Source organism: Cynocephalus volans, chromosome 1 (assembly GCF_027409185.1).
Source record: "Cynocephalus volans isolate mCynVol1 chromosome 1, mCynVol1.pri, whole genome shotgun sequence".
Taxonomy (NCBI): domain Eukaryota; kingdom Metazoa; phylum Chordata; class Mammalia; order Dermoptera; family Cynocephalidae; genus Cynocephalus; species Cynocephalus volans.
In genome coordinates, this window is record NC_084460.1 from 227,039,187 (window position 1) to 227,055,507 (window position 16,321).

Consider the following 16,321-nt stretch of genomic DNA (forward strand, 5'->3'; position numbering starts at 1 on the left):
GAACATGTGGTATTTCTCTTTCTGTGCCTGACTCGTTTCACTTAATATAATTCTCTCAAGGTTCATCCATGTTGTTGCAAATGGCAGTATTTCATTCGTTTTTATAGCTGAGTAGTATTCCATTGTGTAGATGTACCACATTTTCCGTATCCACTCATCTGATGATGGACATTTGGGCTGGTTCCAACCCTTGGCTAAAGAGTGCTGCAATGAACATTGGGGAACAGGTATACCTTCGACTTGATGATTTCCATTCCTCTGGGTATATTCCCAGCAGTGGGATGGCTGGGTCGTATGGTAGATCTATCTGCAATTGTTTGAGGAACCTCCATACCATTTTCCATAGAGGCTGCACCATTTTGCAGTCCCACCAATAATGTATGAGAGTTCCTTTTTCTCCACAACCTCGCCAGCATTTATCGTTCAGAGTCTTTTGGATTTTAGCCATCCTAACTGGGGTTAGATGGTATCTCAATGTGGTTTTGATTTGCATTTCCCAGATGCTGAGTGATGTTGAGCATTTTTTCATATGTCTGTTGGCCATTTGTATATCTTCCTTAGAGAAATGCCTACTTAGCTCTTTTGCCCATTTTTTAATTGGGTTGCTTATTTTTTTCTTGTAAAGTTGTTTGAGTTCCTTATATATTCTGGATATTAATCCTTTGTCAGATGTATATTTTGCAAATATTTTCTCCCACTCGGTTGGTTGTCTTTTAACTCTGTTAATTGTTTCTTTTGCTGTGCAGAAGCTTTTTAGTTTGATATAATCCCATTTGTTTATTTTCCCTTTGGTTGCCCGTGCTTTTGGGGTCATATTCATGAAGTCTGTGTCCAGTCCTATTTCCTGAAGTGTTTCTCCTATGTTTTCTCTAAAAAGTTTTATTGTTTCAGGGTGTATATTTAAATCCTTAATACATTTTGAGTTGACTTTAGTATATGGTGAGAGGTATGGGTCTAGTTTCATTCTCCTGCATATGGATATCCAGTTATCCCAGCACCATTTGCTGAAGAGGCAGTCCCTTCCCCAGTGAATAGGCTTGGTGCCTTTGTCAAAGGTCAGATGGCAGTAAGTGTGTGGGTTGATTTCTGGATTCTCTATTCTATTCCATTGATTGGTGTGTCTGTTTTTATGCCAGTACCATACTGTTTTGGTTATTATAGCTTTGTAGTATAGCTTAAAGTCAGGTAGTGTTATGCCTCCAGCTTTATTTTTTTTGCTCAGCATTGCTTTGGCTATGCGTGGTCTTTTATTATTCCATATAAATGTCTGGAAAGTTCTTTCCATTTCTGAGAAAAATGTCTTTGGAATTTTGATGGGGATTGCATTGAATTTGTATATCACTTTGGGTAGTATGGACATTTTCACTATGTTGATTCTTCCAATCCAAGAGCATGGAATATCTTTCCATCTTCTTGTATCCTCTCTAATTTCTCTCAGCAGTGGTTTGTAGTTCTCGTTATAGAGATTTTTCACATCCTTAGTTAACTCAATTCCTAAGTATTTTATTTTTTTGGTGGCTATTGTAAATGGGCAGGCTTTCTTAATTTCTCATTCTGCATGTTCACTATTGGAGAAAAGATATGATACTGATTTTGGGGTGTTGATTTTGTATCCTGCTACTGTGCTGAAATCATTTATCAATTCCAAGAGGTTTTTTGTAAAGGTTTTAGGCTGTTTGATATATAGAATCATGTCATCTGCAAACAGGGACAGTTTGACTTCATCTTTTCCAATCTGGATGCCCTTTATTTCCTTCTCTTCTCTGATTGCTCTGGCTAGTACTTCCAACACTATGTTGATTAGGAGTGGTGAGAGTGGGCATCCTTGTCTAGTTCCTGTTCTTAAAGGAAAAGCTTACAGCTTTTCCCCATTCAGGATGATATTGGCAGTGGGTTTGTCATATATGGCTTTAATTATGTTGAGATACTTTCCCTCTATACCTAACTTATAGAGGGTCTTTGTCATGAATGAGTGCTGAATTTTTTCAAATGCTTTTTCAGCATCTATAGAGATGATCATATGGTCCTTGTGTTTGATTTTATTAATATGGTGTATCACATTTATTGATTTGCGTATGTTGAACCAACCTTGCATCCCTGGGATGAATCCCACTTGATCATGGTGAATAATTTTACGTATGTGTTGCTGTATTCTGTTTGCTAGTATTTTAGTGAGGATTTTTGCATCTATATTCATCAAGGATATTGGCCTGTAGTTTTCTTTTTGGGTTATATCTTTACCTGGTTTTGGTATCAGGATGATGTTTGCTTCATAGAATGAGTTTGGGAGATTTGCGTCTGTTTCAATCTTTTGGAATAGTCTGTAAAGAATCGGTGTCAATTCCTCTTTGAATGTTTTGTAAAATTCTGCTGTGATTCCATCTGGTCCTGGGCTTTTCTTTGTTGGGAGCCTTCTGATAACAGCTTCAATCTCCTTTATTGTTATTGGTCTGTTCAAATTTTCTACCTCTTCATGGTTCAGTTTTGGGAGCTTGTGTGTGTGCAGAAATTTATCCATTTCCTCCAGGTTTTCAAATTTGTTGGCGTATAGTTGTTTATAGTAGTCTCGAATGATTCCTTGTATTTCAGATGAATCAGTTGTAATATCGCCTTTTTCATTTCTAATTTTTGTTATTTGAATCTTCTCTCTTCTTTTTTTTTTTGTTAACCATGCTAATGCTTTGTCAATTTTATTTATCTTTTCAAAAAACCAACTTTTTGATTCATTGATCTTTTGTATTGTTTTTTGGTTTTCAATTTCATTCAGTTCTGCTCTGATCTTAATGATTTCTTTCCATCTGCTAACTTTAGGTTTGGATTGTTCTTGTTTTTCTAGTTCTTTAAGGTGAAGTGTTAGGTTGTTCACTTGCCATCTTTCCATTCTTCTGAGGTGAGCATTTACTGCAATAAATTTCCCCCTTAATACTGCTTTTGCAGTATCCCACAGGTTTTGGTATGATGTATCATTATTTTCATTAGTTTCAATACATTTTTTGATTTCCTGCTTGATTTCTTCTTGGACCCATATGTCATTAAGTAGAATGCTGTTTAATTTCCATGTGTTTGTATAGTTTCCAGAGTTTCATTTGTTATTAATTTCTAGTTTTAATCCATTGTGGTCTGAGAAAATACATGGGATAATTCCAATTTTTTTGAATTTATTGAGACTTGATTTGTGACCTAATATGTGATCTATCCTGGAGAATGATCCATGTGCTGATGAGAAGAATGAATATTCTGAGGTTGTTGGATGGAATGTTTTGTAGATATCTGCCAAGTCCAATTGGTCTAGAGTATTGTTTAGATCTTGTGTTTCTCTACTGATTCTTTGCCTAGATGATCTGTTCAATATTGACAGTGGGGTGTTCTGGTCCCCTGTTATTTCCTTCTTTACGTCTAATAGAGTTTGTTTTATAAATCTGGCTGCTCCAACATTGGGTGCGTACATATTTATGATTGTTATGTCTTCTTGATGGATCAGTCCTTTTATCATTAAGTAGTATCCCTCATTGTCTCTTTTTATGGTTTTTAGTTTAAAGTCTATTTTGTCAGATATACGAATAGCTACTCCAGCTCGTTTTTCTTTTCTGTTTGCATGGTAAATCTTTTTCCATCCTTTCACTCTTAGTCTATGTGAATCTTTATGGGTGAGGTGGGTCTCTTGTAGGCAGCATATAGTTGGGTCCTCCTTTTTAATCCAGTCAGCCAGTCTGTGTCTTTTGATTGGGGAATTTAAGCCTTTTACATTGAGTTGTTATTGAAAGGTGTTGATATATTCCTAGCATTTTATTGGTTGTTTGGTTGTCTTAGGTGTCTTTTGTTCCTTGCTTTCTGATTTACTGTTTGGTTTCTGTGTTTGTTGGTTCCTTAGGTTGTAGATGGAATTTTTGTTTGTTTGTTTTCTCTTCATGAATGCCATTTTTATTATACTAGTGGGTTTTGATTTTTCTTGGGTTTTTGTGGCAGTGGTAGTTATTTTTCAGGGAAGGTATCATTCCAACTTGGAGCTGAACTCTTACGATTACATCTATAATTTATTAGCAAACCACAGTATTTCTCTTTCCTGACACCAACTTAAGAGTGCCTGTCCACATAGTACCAAGTATGGCTTCAATTTTACCTACTTCTAATGGATCCATGAGGTCTGACAGTAATTCATATGTTGGGTGAGTAATTTTGATTTTTGATTTGTTTTGATCAGACAGATGTTCCTTAGATTTTATATTAAATAATGAGATGATGGGCCTATAGTTATGTAAATTTCTTAAGTATAGAGCTTATGAAGTTGCAATACAGCTCATAATATAAAACAAAATGGAAACAATGCCAATTTTCTTCCCAATGACATTTTCATTCCTTCGTTCTTGGGGAGAGGGGTTGGCTCATCTAAGAAAGTGGGGCAAAAGAAGTCACAAAGACATGCAAAAGTTTAACCAACCTGCAGGAGTGAACAAATTCAAAGTTCAGCCTAGAATTCACTATGGAGTTCAGCCTTTAATTCTAGGACCATGGGCTGTATCCAAGAAATAATTAAATGGGCCTCCAAGTGCCTAAGGGAGATTTAACTGTATTGCAGCACATTACAGAGTGATTTCATATGCTTTGTGATGGACTTTACATAGAATTTTCTTCTAAAATACCATGGATGGTATTCATCTTGGGGATTGACATAAGTCTGCTGAAACTGTCTGCAAATTTAACTTCAACTCCTGCCTCAGGTTAACAGAACATAATAGAGCATTACTGTTCATGAGGCTTAAGGAATTTTTTTGTGTTCCCTCTGATTTGCTCAGAGTTGTGTGAAATGTCTTGCTTAGAGACTCTATCATGTCAGCATTTCAGAAAATGCTCCACTTACCCATCCCAAACAGAGGTAGCTTCCTGCCACATTCATTTCTTAAAGCCAAGGAGAGAAAGAAAAGGAAAAATTATGAAGATGAAGGTAATGGTAAATGGAAAGACTTCTTCCCAGCCAGCACTTTTCTCTGGTTACCAGTATTTAACACTGACCATGCTGTGTAACTTGCCATGGTTTGTTAAAAGACTTTACCTCATGTGTTAGAGAAAGGAAAGAAAATGCAAAAAAAGTTTGAGGAAGAAACAGTACATGCAAGTGTAGTTAGTAAAAATTATATATTTTGGAAAGAGTGAAATATTGCAATAGCCATATTCTATTGAATTGGATTTGGCTTGAAATCCTGAACAAGCCATTTCTTCAGTCACTGATAGAGTGATCATTTTAGAAGTCCTTCTTTCCAAAAAACATTTTTTGTTGTTTTAACACTTACTTGAACATTTTTGTCTGGTACAGTGTGTTGTTTCAGTACATGCATATACTACACAATGATTCGCTTGGGGTAGATAGCATAGTGCCCACCACTTCTCCCCACGACCCCTCTCCCCTCTGGTAACCATTAGTCTACTCTACTTCTATGAGAACTACTTTTTTTTTTTAAGATTGTACATATGAATGAGATCATGTGGTATTTGTCTTTCTGTGCCTGACTTACTTCACTTAACATGATGGTTTCCAGTTCCATCCATGTTGCTGCAATGACAGGATATCACTTCTTTTTATAGCTGAGTAGTATTCCATTGTGTATATACACCACAGTTTTTTATCCATTCATCTGTTGATGGGCATTTAGGTTGATTCCATCTCCTGGCTATTGTGAATAGTATTGTAATAAATATAGGAATGCAGGTATCTTTTTAATATATTGACTTTATCTCCTTTGGGTATATACCCAGTAGTGAGATAGCTGGGGCATAAGGTTGATCTATTTTTAGTTCTCTGAGGAACTTCCAAACTGTTTTCTACAATGGCTGTACCAATTTACATTCCCAACAGTGTAGGAGGGTTCCCTTTTCTCCACATCCTCACCAGCATTTGTTAATTTCTGCCTTTTTGATAATAGCCATTCTAACAGGGGTGTAAAAGTGCTTCTTGATGAATCCAATGGGACAAAAATCTTCTACAGACATCTCCCCAAATTTTCCCACTAAGAGATCATAAGACATTGGGACAGACCATCAAGGAAAACTAAAAAATATTTCCTAATGAATTAATAGGACTATTACAATTCATACAAGAGAATATAATTAATGGCTATGCTGGTTTGAAAATTTCTTCTTCAAGACAGGAAAGGTAGAGTAGATAAGAGAATTTAAAAACATCAAGGCCCAAGTCTCTTTGACCCACTGAATCAGAGCTTCTGGAGATGGGGCCCAGGTACAGAACTCTTTAAATCTCCCGGAGATTCTGATATTTAGCTAGAATTTAGAATCATTAGGGTAGATGAGTGAGACTCTTTTATAATGTAGTGATTCACAGATTCATTTCAAAATCCAAAGGAAAATTGCCAGATAATGAAAGTAGTTTTGAGAGAGTGAAACAAAAAGTGTAATAGAATTTTAAGAGAAAGTGGAAGTGATTCTCAAATTTTAATATGCATGTGAATCACACTAAGTTTGTTAAAATGAAGATTTTGATTCAGTAGGTCTAGGTTGGAACCTGCAATTTTGCATTTCAGACAACCTCTGCAGGCAATGCTGATGCTGCTGTTTCACTGACCACACTTTGTATAACAAGGGGTGATGGGCAAATGTCCTCTTGCTTCTCACAAGAGAAGAAGGGAGGTGTCCCTTTGCTTCGAGATTTGGAGGCTTGTTCTGAAGCACTAAAGTGTACTAACATTATGGGATACTTTATTTTTAAAACCAGGTATGATCCGCAAAGTAATTAAGAATCTGTTACTCTAAATGTTTTCGAGGAGAGAATTAATAGTATTTTTTTCACTTTCTGAACAGTTAAATTTAATTCAGCAGTATAATTTGTTAAGACTTCGGAATTAAAGAAGGATGTGGGAGACAGCTTGCATCAGGGAATTCACAATCTTTCTTGGGAGACAGATAATTAAGTATATTACAATGTGAAATGCTATCTGTTGGCATTAGCATGAAACAAATGATTTAGGAGCATGGCAAGGGAAAAAATTAATACTGACCGAGGAGGAAAGATGCCTGGAAGGGCTTTCATGGAAGAGGTGAGTTCAACTGGACCTTGAAGAATGAGTAGGATTTTGATAGGTGAAAAATGGAAGGGCAGGGGAAGAAAGTTTCAGGAACCAAGGCCTAATGCAGGGGGTCTCAACTTTGGCTGCACATCAGATCATCTGAGAAGATACAAAAAAAGTACTTTCAGAGAGTCTAAGTTCATTGGGGTCTGGTCAACAGTGTTTTTTTAAAAGCTCGGTGATGATTTTAATACACAACCAGCTTGAGAGTCAGTGGAGATACATAAGGATGTGAGGCTTGTTACGATGTTTTGAGGCATGTAGGGAGAAAGGTCTGTGGAGAGAAATGGGGGAAGCAAAGAGCAAAGAGGTTCCAGATGGTTCTTGGCAAAGACATCTTGACCCACTCTGGTGTGAGGTAGATAGTTTGTTATCACTAATAATTAAAGTGGTATATTATTATTACCAAATAAGCAGAGGCTGTGGATAATATGCTTCATAAATAGGGCTTAGATTGAGTTAAGGTCATTCCTATAGCAGCAGTCAGCTCACTGTCTGGCATTCCACAGTATACTACCAAAAGAGAGAAGAAGGACTGGTGGTCTAGCTAGCACTGCTGTGGTGGGGGCCAGGGCTGGGGCAGTGGCCGCTGGGGTGGAAAGGAGGTGGTGTGTTCAGCACCGCTGGTGGAGTCCTCAGTGGCAGTGCTCCTCAAAGTGTGGTCCGTGGACCATCAGCATCAGCACTGAACCAGGAGCTTGTTAGAAATGCAAATTCTGGGCTGAGCCTGTGGCGCACTCGGTAGCGTGCGCGGCGACACTCCCGCCGCCGCGGGTTCGGATCCTATATAAGGATGACCGGTGCACTCCCTGGCTGAGCGCCGGTCATGGAAAAAAAAAAAAAAAAGAAAAGAAATGCAAATTCTGATACACGCGTCCCCAACTTGCTGAGTCGGAATTTCTGAAAGAGGAGCTGATGAAGTGTCCTGGTGATTCTTATGCACGCTAAACTTTGAGAAGCCCTGATCTGTGACAGAACTCACAGATTACATACTCCCATACATTCAGACACAGACATATACAAAATGCCGTGGAAAGTAGAGAAGGAGGCAAAGAAGCATTCAGAGAGGTAGAGAGAGCAGTAAGAAAGGTCCCCTCTGCAGGGCATATGGATGAATTGCCATGGGAGCCTAAGGCTGGCTGCCTGTGCAAGATGCAGTGTCCTGCGGTAGGGGAGGGAGCAGGAGGCCTGGCAGCCCCAGTCTCACTAAAATGGATGGTGTCGCCAGGCGGGGGCTGGGATGAATGGGAGTGAACAGGCAGCCACTGAATCACGCTGGGTAATGGGGTGATGGGCTGACACCAAGAATGGCTTTACAGCTTCCAGTAGTTGTCTCTTCTTTTTGGCAGGCTTGTCTTTCCACTGGTTCTTTGGAGCCCTCTCCCACGTTCTCTTCTGGCATCTGGTAGAAGAATGCTGCAGGGCAAATAGAGTTTCTGCATTCAGGTGTCTTGCTTCTTATCTTACCTTCTGTTTTTAGGTTTCATTTACCTTATTGCAATAGTTTTATATTTTTATGGTTTTGCCTATTTACTGAAATTATATCTTTCGCTTTATCACTCCCCCTTTCTCCAAGTTCATTAGCCTCACTTCTCCTTCATGTTTTGTTTTTTTGAAAATTCCTTTTCTTGATAAGCTCTAAGACCTATTTTTCCATACCTGTGTGCCCATTCATTCCTTCTTCGACTCTTATACCAAAATTTAGTGTCTCCAGGTTCCTATTAATCTTTCTGCTTCTACCCCAACATCCTGCTACATTTATTTCTTATTTAAATCTTCTAATGGGAAAAAGACCATTTCCAAGTATGCTGATCAAAATAACAACCTCTTATTGGTCAAGTATGCTGTTTAAAATATCAGTGGCTTCTTGCTCAGTCCATGACAGGTGTTTGGGTAAAGAGGGATGTCTCCTCCACACAGCCATTCTGAAACCTAGGGCCTTCCACCAGAGCCAGGCCTAGAAATAGACAAGTCACTTCCACCCACATTCCATTGGCCAGAACTCATTCACAAGACCTCACCTTACTGCAAGGGAAACTAGAAATACGTCTAGCAATGTGCCCAGGAGGAAAAAGAATTGAGGTTTGATGAACACATAGCATTCTTTGCCACACTCTACTTTTTCTGGTTGGTCTCACTAAAGCTGCTACTTTTCAGATTCCCAATGTTGGGAGGTGTAATCATGAGAGCTAGTCTATGTTCGCTGCACATCAGGTGCGTTGCGAACGTTATCTCATTCAGGCTTCACAACAAACTCGCAAAGCAGTTATTATTTCCACTATACCCATTTTAAAGATGAGGATACTAAACAACAAAGATAAAATAACTTACTCGAGGTTGCACAATTAGTATATATATGGTCGAACTGGTACTGAAACCCAGGCAATTTAACTCCAGAACCCAGTAGCTTATATCACACAGCCTCCCATGCAAAAAAAAAAGATGACCACTAGGTCAGACAGAATGAAATAGAAATGTAGAAATGACTGTTTGGTAATCTACTGGTTGTATAATCTTGCACAAGTTTCTCAACTTCTGTAAACCTCAGCTTCTTCATTTGTAAATCAGATTATTAATATTATTTATCTAATAAAGTGAGTATGGAATTAAATGAGTTGGTGTATTTATTTTACAGTTTTCATGCCATTGTGCAATTTTCATACTTGGTACTATGCCTGGTGCATAGTAAGTACACAGCCAATGTTAGCCATTATTATGGTCATTATCATATCGTATTGCTTCTCAACAAATCATTTAACCCTAATGGAAGGTTCGTGTATAGTACTTGTGCTAGTGGTAATCATAGGTGTAGACTGATACCCTTTCTGTTTCATGTGCTTTCTCTTCAAATTTCTTTTCACCCTCTTTGTGTGTGTTTTTTTCTAGAAAAAGATTGGTTCATGTTAAAAAATCCTTACCTGGATTCTATGAATGAAGACATTCTCTAACGCTTGGATTTAGGAACAAAAACACACAACCTACCAGCAATATTTGGAGATGTAAAGGTAAAAATATTTCTAACTTCAGGAAAAATGATTATTTCCTTAGCTAATTTTCCTTCTTACTCTCCTCAAATAAACTTTACATCTTTGGCTAGAGAAATGTTAGTGGTTCCAATAGGAACAAAAGCCACACTCATTCTCTGAAATAATTTAAAATGCATTCATCACGAGCAACCGATTTCACCCCAACAAGTTATAAAGGTTCCCAAACTAAATCTAATGCATACATGATTATTTGGCTGTTCTGGTCCCCGGAGATAAATACAATTTTATTGGCAATATTGCTAGGTGTTCAGAATTTGTTATGTTGTAACAGATTCAGTTCGGTACTTAACATCTACATTTATAACTGAAGCCTACTAATTCTCATTTTATTAAATTATAAAATAACTCAACAAAACAAATGGTGCTACTTATTCCATTTCTTGAAAATAACAATTATCTAATATTTCATATTATTAAGCCTTTTGTTTTTTCATAAGAAATATTTCATGAGAAAATTGTTTGTGGAATATTGCCAGAAAATTGTACTTCTGTATTTTTTTTTTAATCTTTTTTAATTATAAAAGCAGTTAGTGTTCATTATTTAAAGTTACAAAAATAGGACTGGCCCCATGGCTCACTCAGGAGAGTGCGGCGCTCGTACTGCCGAGGCCGCAGGTTCGGATCCTATATCGGGATGGCCGGTGCGCCCACTGGCTGAGCATGGTGTGGACAACGCCGTGCCGAAGGTTGTGATCCCCTTACTGGTCTAAAATAATAATAATAATAAAGTTGGGAAAATATAAAAAAGAACAACGATTTTTAAAACACACTTCATAATCCTAACACCTAAACATTAACCCATTTTCTGTTCTTGCAATCTTTTTAATGAATAGATTTTAAAATAGGTGTAATTATATAACTTTTCATCCTGCATTTTTTCACTTACTTTGTCATTAACATTTCCCCACATTATAAATTTTCTTTGAAACACATTGTTCATGGAGGTCAAGTGTCCGTGCCACACATTACATAGACTATTATTGACTTCTATAATGAAGCATTTTCCATTATAAACAGGACTCAAATGGACATTTTTTTACCTAAGGCTTTCTTATATTTAGGTCAATTTCTGTAAAACTACACACAAAAATGGTCAAAGGTAATGAACTTTTATTTTCCAAAAGGCCTATATCTATTTACAGTCCCACAAGTGGAGAACCACAGTTTTCATCTGACTTTTTCATTTCTTTAGCAATTACAAGCACAAAGAATAAAAGAACTCACATCCACATCTTGCTAAATCTTCATGTTAGCTCTTTTAGGCGGGTTAAGCAGATACTAACCTCCTACTTAAGAAAAGAAATTTGAGTTCAAAGAGGTCAGAAGGGGTTAAGTTACATCATCGAGGGGCAGAGCTGGGACTTGGACCAAGTTCTTCCAAGTCCAATTTCCAGGGTTCTTGTCACTGTGCTAGGTGGACTCTCTGAGTCACAGCAACTCAGAATAGTCCATAATTATTTAATTTTAGCCCTTTCACTTACCAGTGGGTGAAGAGGAGTGTGAAGAAAGAAAAGGATGAAAAGTAGGAGATGAAGATAAAGGAGGAGAAAGGGAAAGGTGAGGGGGAGGAGAAGGAAGAAAAGGAAGAAGGAAAAAAGAGAAGGAACAGATCCATGGCGTTCTTTATCAGTAGGTGCCAAGTTGCCTCCTTCCCCCTCCCAGTCCTAGAGAGCACAGTGTGAGTGTGTGGGCAGATTTCCTTGGCAGCAAGAGGACCTGCCCTTCCCCGTGCCCCTCCAGACTGCTGCCCCTTGCTTTTGTGTGGCCTCCCTCTATCTTTTGCTTCATCTTCTCAATGTAACTTCTCTTCCTGCTGATTCTGATGTTTATGCTCCAAGCATCATTGATCAAGGCATCACTGATACTCGTTAACCAAATTTTACCTGAATTCAAACATTAGGTTTGAGGTTCATGCTTCACAATAATTTTCCCAGGACCCTTATCTAGGGGTGACTCTGATTAACCAGAAGACTCATCATAATTAATAAACTAACACATCTAGTTAATAGATTAAAAAGATTTAGGATATGTATTTGAGACAACAAGTGATCTATTATCTACATATCTAGGTATCTGTCTCCCCTCTACCATTTATGGAGAGCTTTCTGTATATCAAACTGTATGGCATATGCGAATGGTATGTCATGCAGTTCCCACAGCAACCAAGTTAGTTACTATCTCCATTTTACAGATGAGGAAACTGAGGCTCAAACATATACATAGTGTTATAACACATGTATAACATATATTTATCTGTAACAGGCACAACACAGTTGGTAAATGAAAAAGCTCAGATTAAAACATAGATTTCTCTGATGAAAAACGTAAAGGCTCTTCCTCTATTCGAAAACAAAAAAAAAAGTACATTTTGGTACTCTGTTTCTGGGAAATCATTGGGATCACACACACACACACACACACACACACACACAGAGTTGTCTCATCTCTGTTTCAATCCCAGGGCTGCCTGGGCTTGGCTTTCATCTCTTTACCTGACTGGATTTTCCCCAGCACTTGTTCTCACACTCACAACCACTATCCAACTTTCTGAACTCACCATCCACCTGTGTGCAACCTTCAGTAGATTCTCTTTTGGATAGAAAGACATGCTCTGCTTAGAATCTGTTTTGTCCCACCAGAGAGCAAATCTACTGTTTGGGCCATTTTGACAGATAGGAGGCAAAAGAGTATGTGTGTGTGTGTGTGTGTGTGTATGGTGGGGAGCTTGAGGAGCAGGTAACTTCACTCCAAATGGTCAGAACTGGTCATTTAACCTAAACCAAGATTTTTTTTGAGACAGCAGGTATATTACTCAGGGTTCTCCAGAGAGACGGAATCAATAGGATATGCTATAAATATGTGAGGGGGATTTATTAGGGAATTAGTTCATGCAATTGTGAAGAGAAGTCCCATGGTAGGCCACCTGCAAACTGCATGCCGGTAGCATGGCTCAGTCCAACTCCAACAGCCTCAAAACTAGGGAAGCCGATAGTGTCCTTGGTGTAAGTCCTGGAACCAAAAGCTGAAGTGTCTTGAGCTCTGATGTCCACAGACAGGAGGGAAGAGGGTATCACAGCTCCAGTGGCTAGAGAGAGATTCACCTTTTTTCTATCTTTTGTTCAGAGACAATCCCAGATGATGGAATGGCTCCTGCCCACATTGAGGGTGGATCTTTACCACCCAGTCCACTCAGGCTTTCATTCTAATCTCTGTTGGAAACACCCACATGGACACACTAAAAAAGACAGCTTTACCAGGTTTCTTGGCATTCCTTGCTCTAATCAAGTTGACACAGAATTAACCTTCACAGCAGGTAAAATCTGATTGTTATTCACAGACGCTTTTCTCAGACACTTGCTTTCCTCCAGCCACATTCTTATCTTTGAGTGAGAACATTCTAGGTTCAATTTCTCAACTCCCTTACATCACAGGGCAGCAATCCTGGCTTAGAAGAGAGGACAGATCCATCAGTACCTGAAAACTCAGCCTTGTCTTCACAGAGATGATTATTATTGTTAATAGCACTATCTTCAAAAGAAAGGAGAACTCTGAGTGTATAAAGTTTAAACCTTAATCTTAAACTCTGATAATCATTCCTATTTCCTTCATATCTTTATATACTATATTTTTAAAGGTTTTGCCAGCTGCCACTGCAAAATCTCAGCAGCTTAACACACTGTAAGTTTACTTTTCACTCACATTAAGTACAAAGCAATGATGGCTTTCCTCCAACTGGTGATTCAGGGACCCAGGCTCCTTCCATCTCATTGCTCTGTAACCTTCAAGGAGTGGTTTGCAAAGTTCCACTGTCTATCAACACCCATCCAGCAGACAGGAGCAGATGGCATGTAGGATCACTAACATATCCCCCCTATAGGATGGAAGATTTCTATGGGCTAGAAAAAGAAATGCTGCCCACCACTTTTGCTCACATTCTAGTGCCTGGAACTCAGGCATATGGCCTTGTCTCACTAGAAAGGAGGCTGGGAAGTTAAGTTTAGCTGTGTGTCCAGATAGAAGGAGAAATAGTTTTGGTGAACAGCTAGTCAGTAACTTCCATACTCACTGGAAAGAATCAAATAATTGAAAAATATGGTGGAGGATTTTTAGAAATGATCTATTTTAACTCAACATCCAAATATGACCTTTATTATGTCTTCTATAAATGTTTTTTATAAAATCACTAACTGGCACCCTCCAATCACTCCCTAGAAACTTCAAGTAACATGCAAAATCATCACTTTGTACCACACTCTGTATAATATGCATTTTGAAGGTGTTTATACTTCATTAACATACAAAATACATAAACTGCAATAGGACGAGTTTAATACAACATGACAAAGTTAATACTCTTAAGATACTAGGGATATTTGAAAGTGAGTTTGTTCTGGCAGTCATTAGGCAAAGGTTTTCACATATTTTTGTAATGCCTCTGACTCTTTCCCAATGCATTTCTATCTTCTTTGATAAAACCAGAACAAACGATCATTTCCTTTGAGACATAAATTGCAGTGTCACTTATGATCAATGTTGATTGGTGGTCTTCAGCCATATTTTACTTCTCATTAAAGCATCAAGACTGAAAATTATGTCTAGAGGTGATATTTAGTAAGTCTGATTTAAGAGTGAGCCTTCAAGAACTAAGTTGCTTCTGTCTTTGCATATCATCTTTATGTCTCCAGAAATATTCAGAAATTCTTGTTGACTACAGCAATATCTACAGTTCAAAGAAGAATTCAAATTGCAAGCTATTCTAGCATCTGTTTTGGTTTTATGGTCAATCTGAATAGTTGTAATTTACGTTCATTGGCACCACACAATGAGGTTATTTTCAAACTACTATATTTTGCTTTTAAAATAAAGTCTCCTTGTACTTAGATCTTGAGTCAAGCCTTAGCTATCTATACCAAGAGAGGAGAAAATTCCATGAATGATTAACAATAATTTAAAAACTCACCTTCAGCCATGGTCTTGTCCCCCTACCCTTCCTTTACGGCTGGCTTCCACTGCAATTCATTACTCACTTAAGGTCCCATCAGAGAAACCCACGAGAAGGCAGAGAAGAAACCATGACAAATGTAGAAGGGAAGCAGACAGACTGGATGAAAGGATACTTGTATCCCATAAATGAGAATGCATGTGGCATGGAAATTATTGCTAAATGGAAAGAGAATGCATCGTGCAATCAGACCACCCAATAGTGAGAGAAAATCATTTGTGAATGAGGCATCTACTCTAGAACCTCAGTTAGGTATTTCCTTAGATAGATGTTCATTATCCCTGTGAGGGACCTCACCAGCCCTCCTGATCCTTGCCCAATGTTGCCCACATCAGTCAGGCAGCATCAACTGCCTTTTGCCTGCTAGAGGACCTGAACCAGCTTCATGTGCACTAAACTCTGCAATACAGAAAAAATAAGCAAGCTCAAAAGCAGCCCAGGTAATTGCTACATGATAGGAAAAGTAATAGTTACCATTTTTTTGAGCACTGAGAAAGTGCCTGGCTTTGTCCTTGGCCGTATGCAATCCCATTTTTCCTGACAAAACCCTCAGAAAGGAACTGTGTGTTTCATATTTTGGAGATGATAGTCTGAGGCATGTGGAGATGACACATGTGACATTTAACAGGTTTCTTAATCAGTGATGGAGTTGGGGTTCAAAGTTAGTTTACTTAACAAGCAACCGCCACACAATTTTAGTACCAGGTTTTACTAGATTTGATGCCATTGACTGCAACACTTATCCTAATTTCAGAGATGTTAAAATGGAATAAAACTAAAACAAAATCGTATCACTGGAATTGATGAAATACAATGGTACGATTCCAAATTTACAACAATGAGGCTTGTTCCACGAGAATTTCTTCTAAACGAGAAACCAGAAAGCCTTGACATAATTATTTTAAAGCTTTAAGTTAACATAGTTCATTTTACAATATAAATTCATGATTGGGATGTGGAATTGGAAAACATGTCTAAAGCTGGTAGTTCTCTTTTTGCTCTCAAGTTACTTACAGTCTATGTCCTCACTACTTAAATACTAAACATATGTATCATGCTAGTGCCTAACATTGTTTGTCTATATCAACCTAAGATGCTGGTGGGTATTCACTGTAAACAAAAACACCAGAAAATACCTCCCTGAACAATATCAACACTTACTTTGATTTTATGATTTTCATAACTAATTTAGTACA

General features: G+C 38.1%; 1 protein-coding gene across 1 annotated transcript in view; it reads left to right on the plus strand.

The window, feature by feature from the left end:
* Positions 1-4,095: 4,095 nt before the first annotated feature.
* UPP2 (uridine phosphorylase 2) overlaps positions 4,096-16,321 on the plus strand; it is a 32,633-nt gene continuing 20,407 nt past the window's right edge. The window contains 3 exon segments of the mRNA XM_063076264.1: positions 4,096-4,166; positions 9,963-9,981; positions 9,983-10,081. Of these exon segments, the coding sequence (XP_062932334.1) occupies positions 4,105-4,166; positions 9,963-9,981; positions 9,983-10,081 (180 nt within the window). The 5' untranslated portion in view covers positions 4,096-4,104.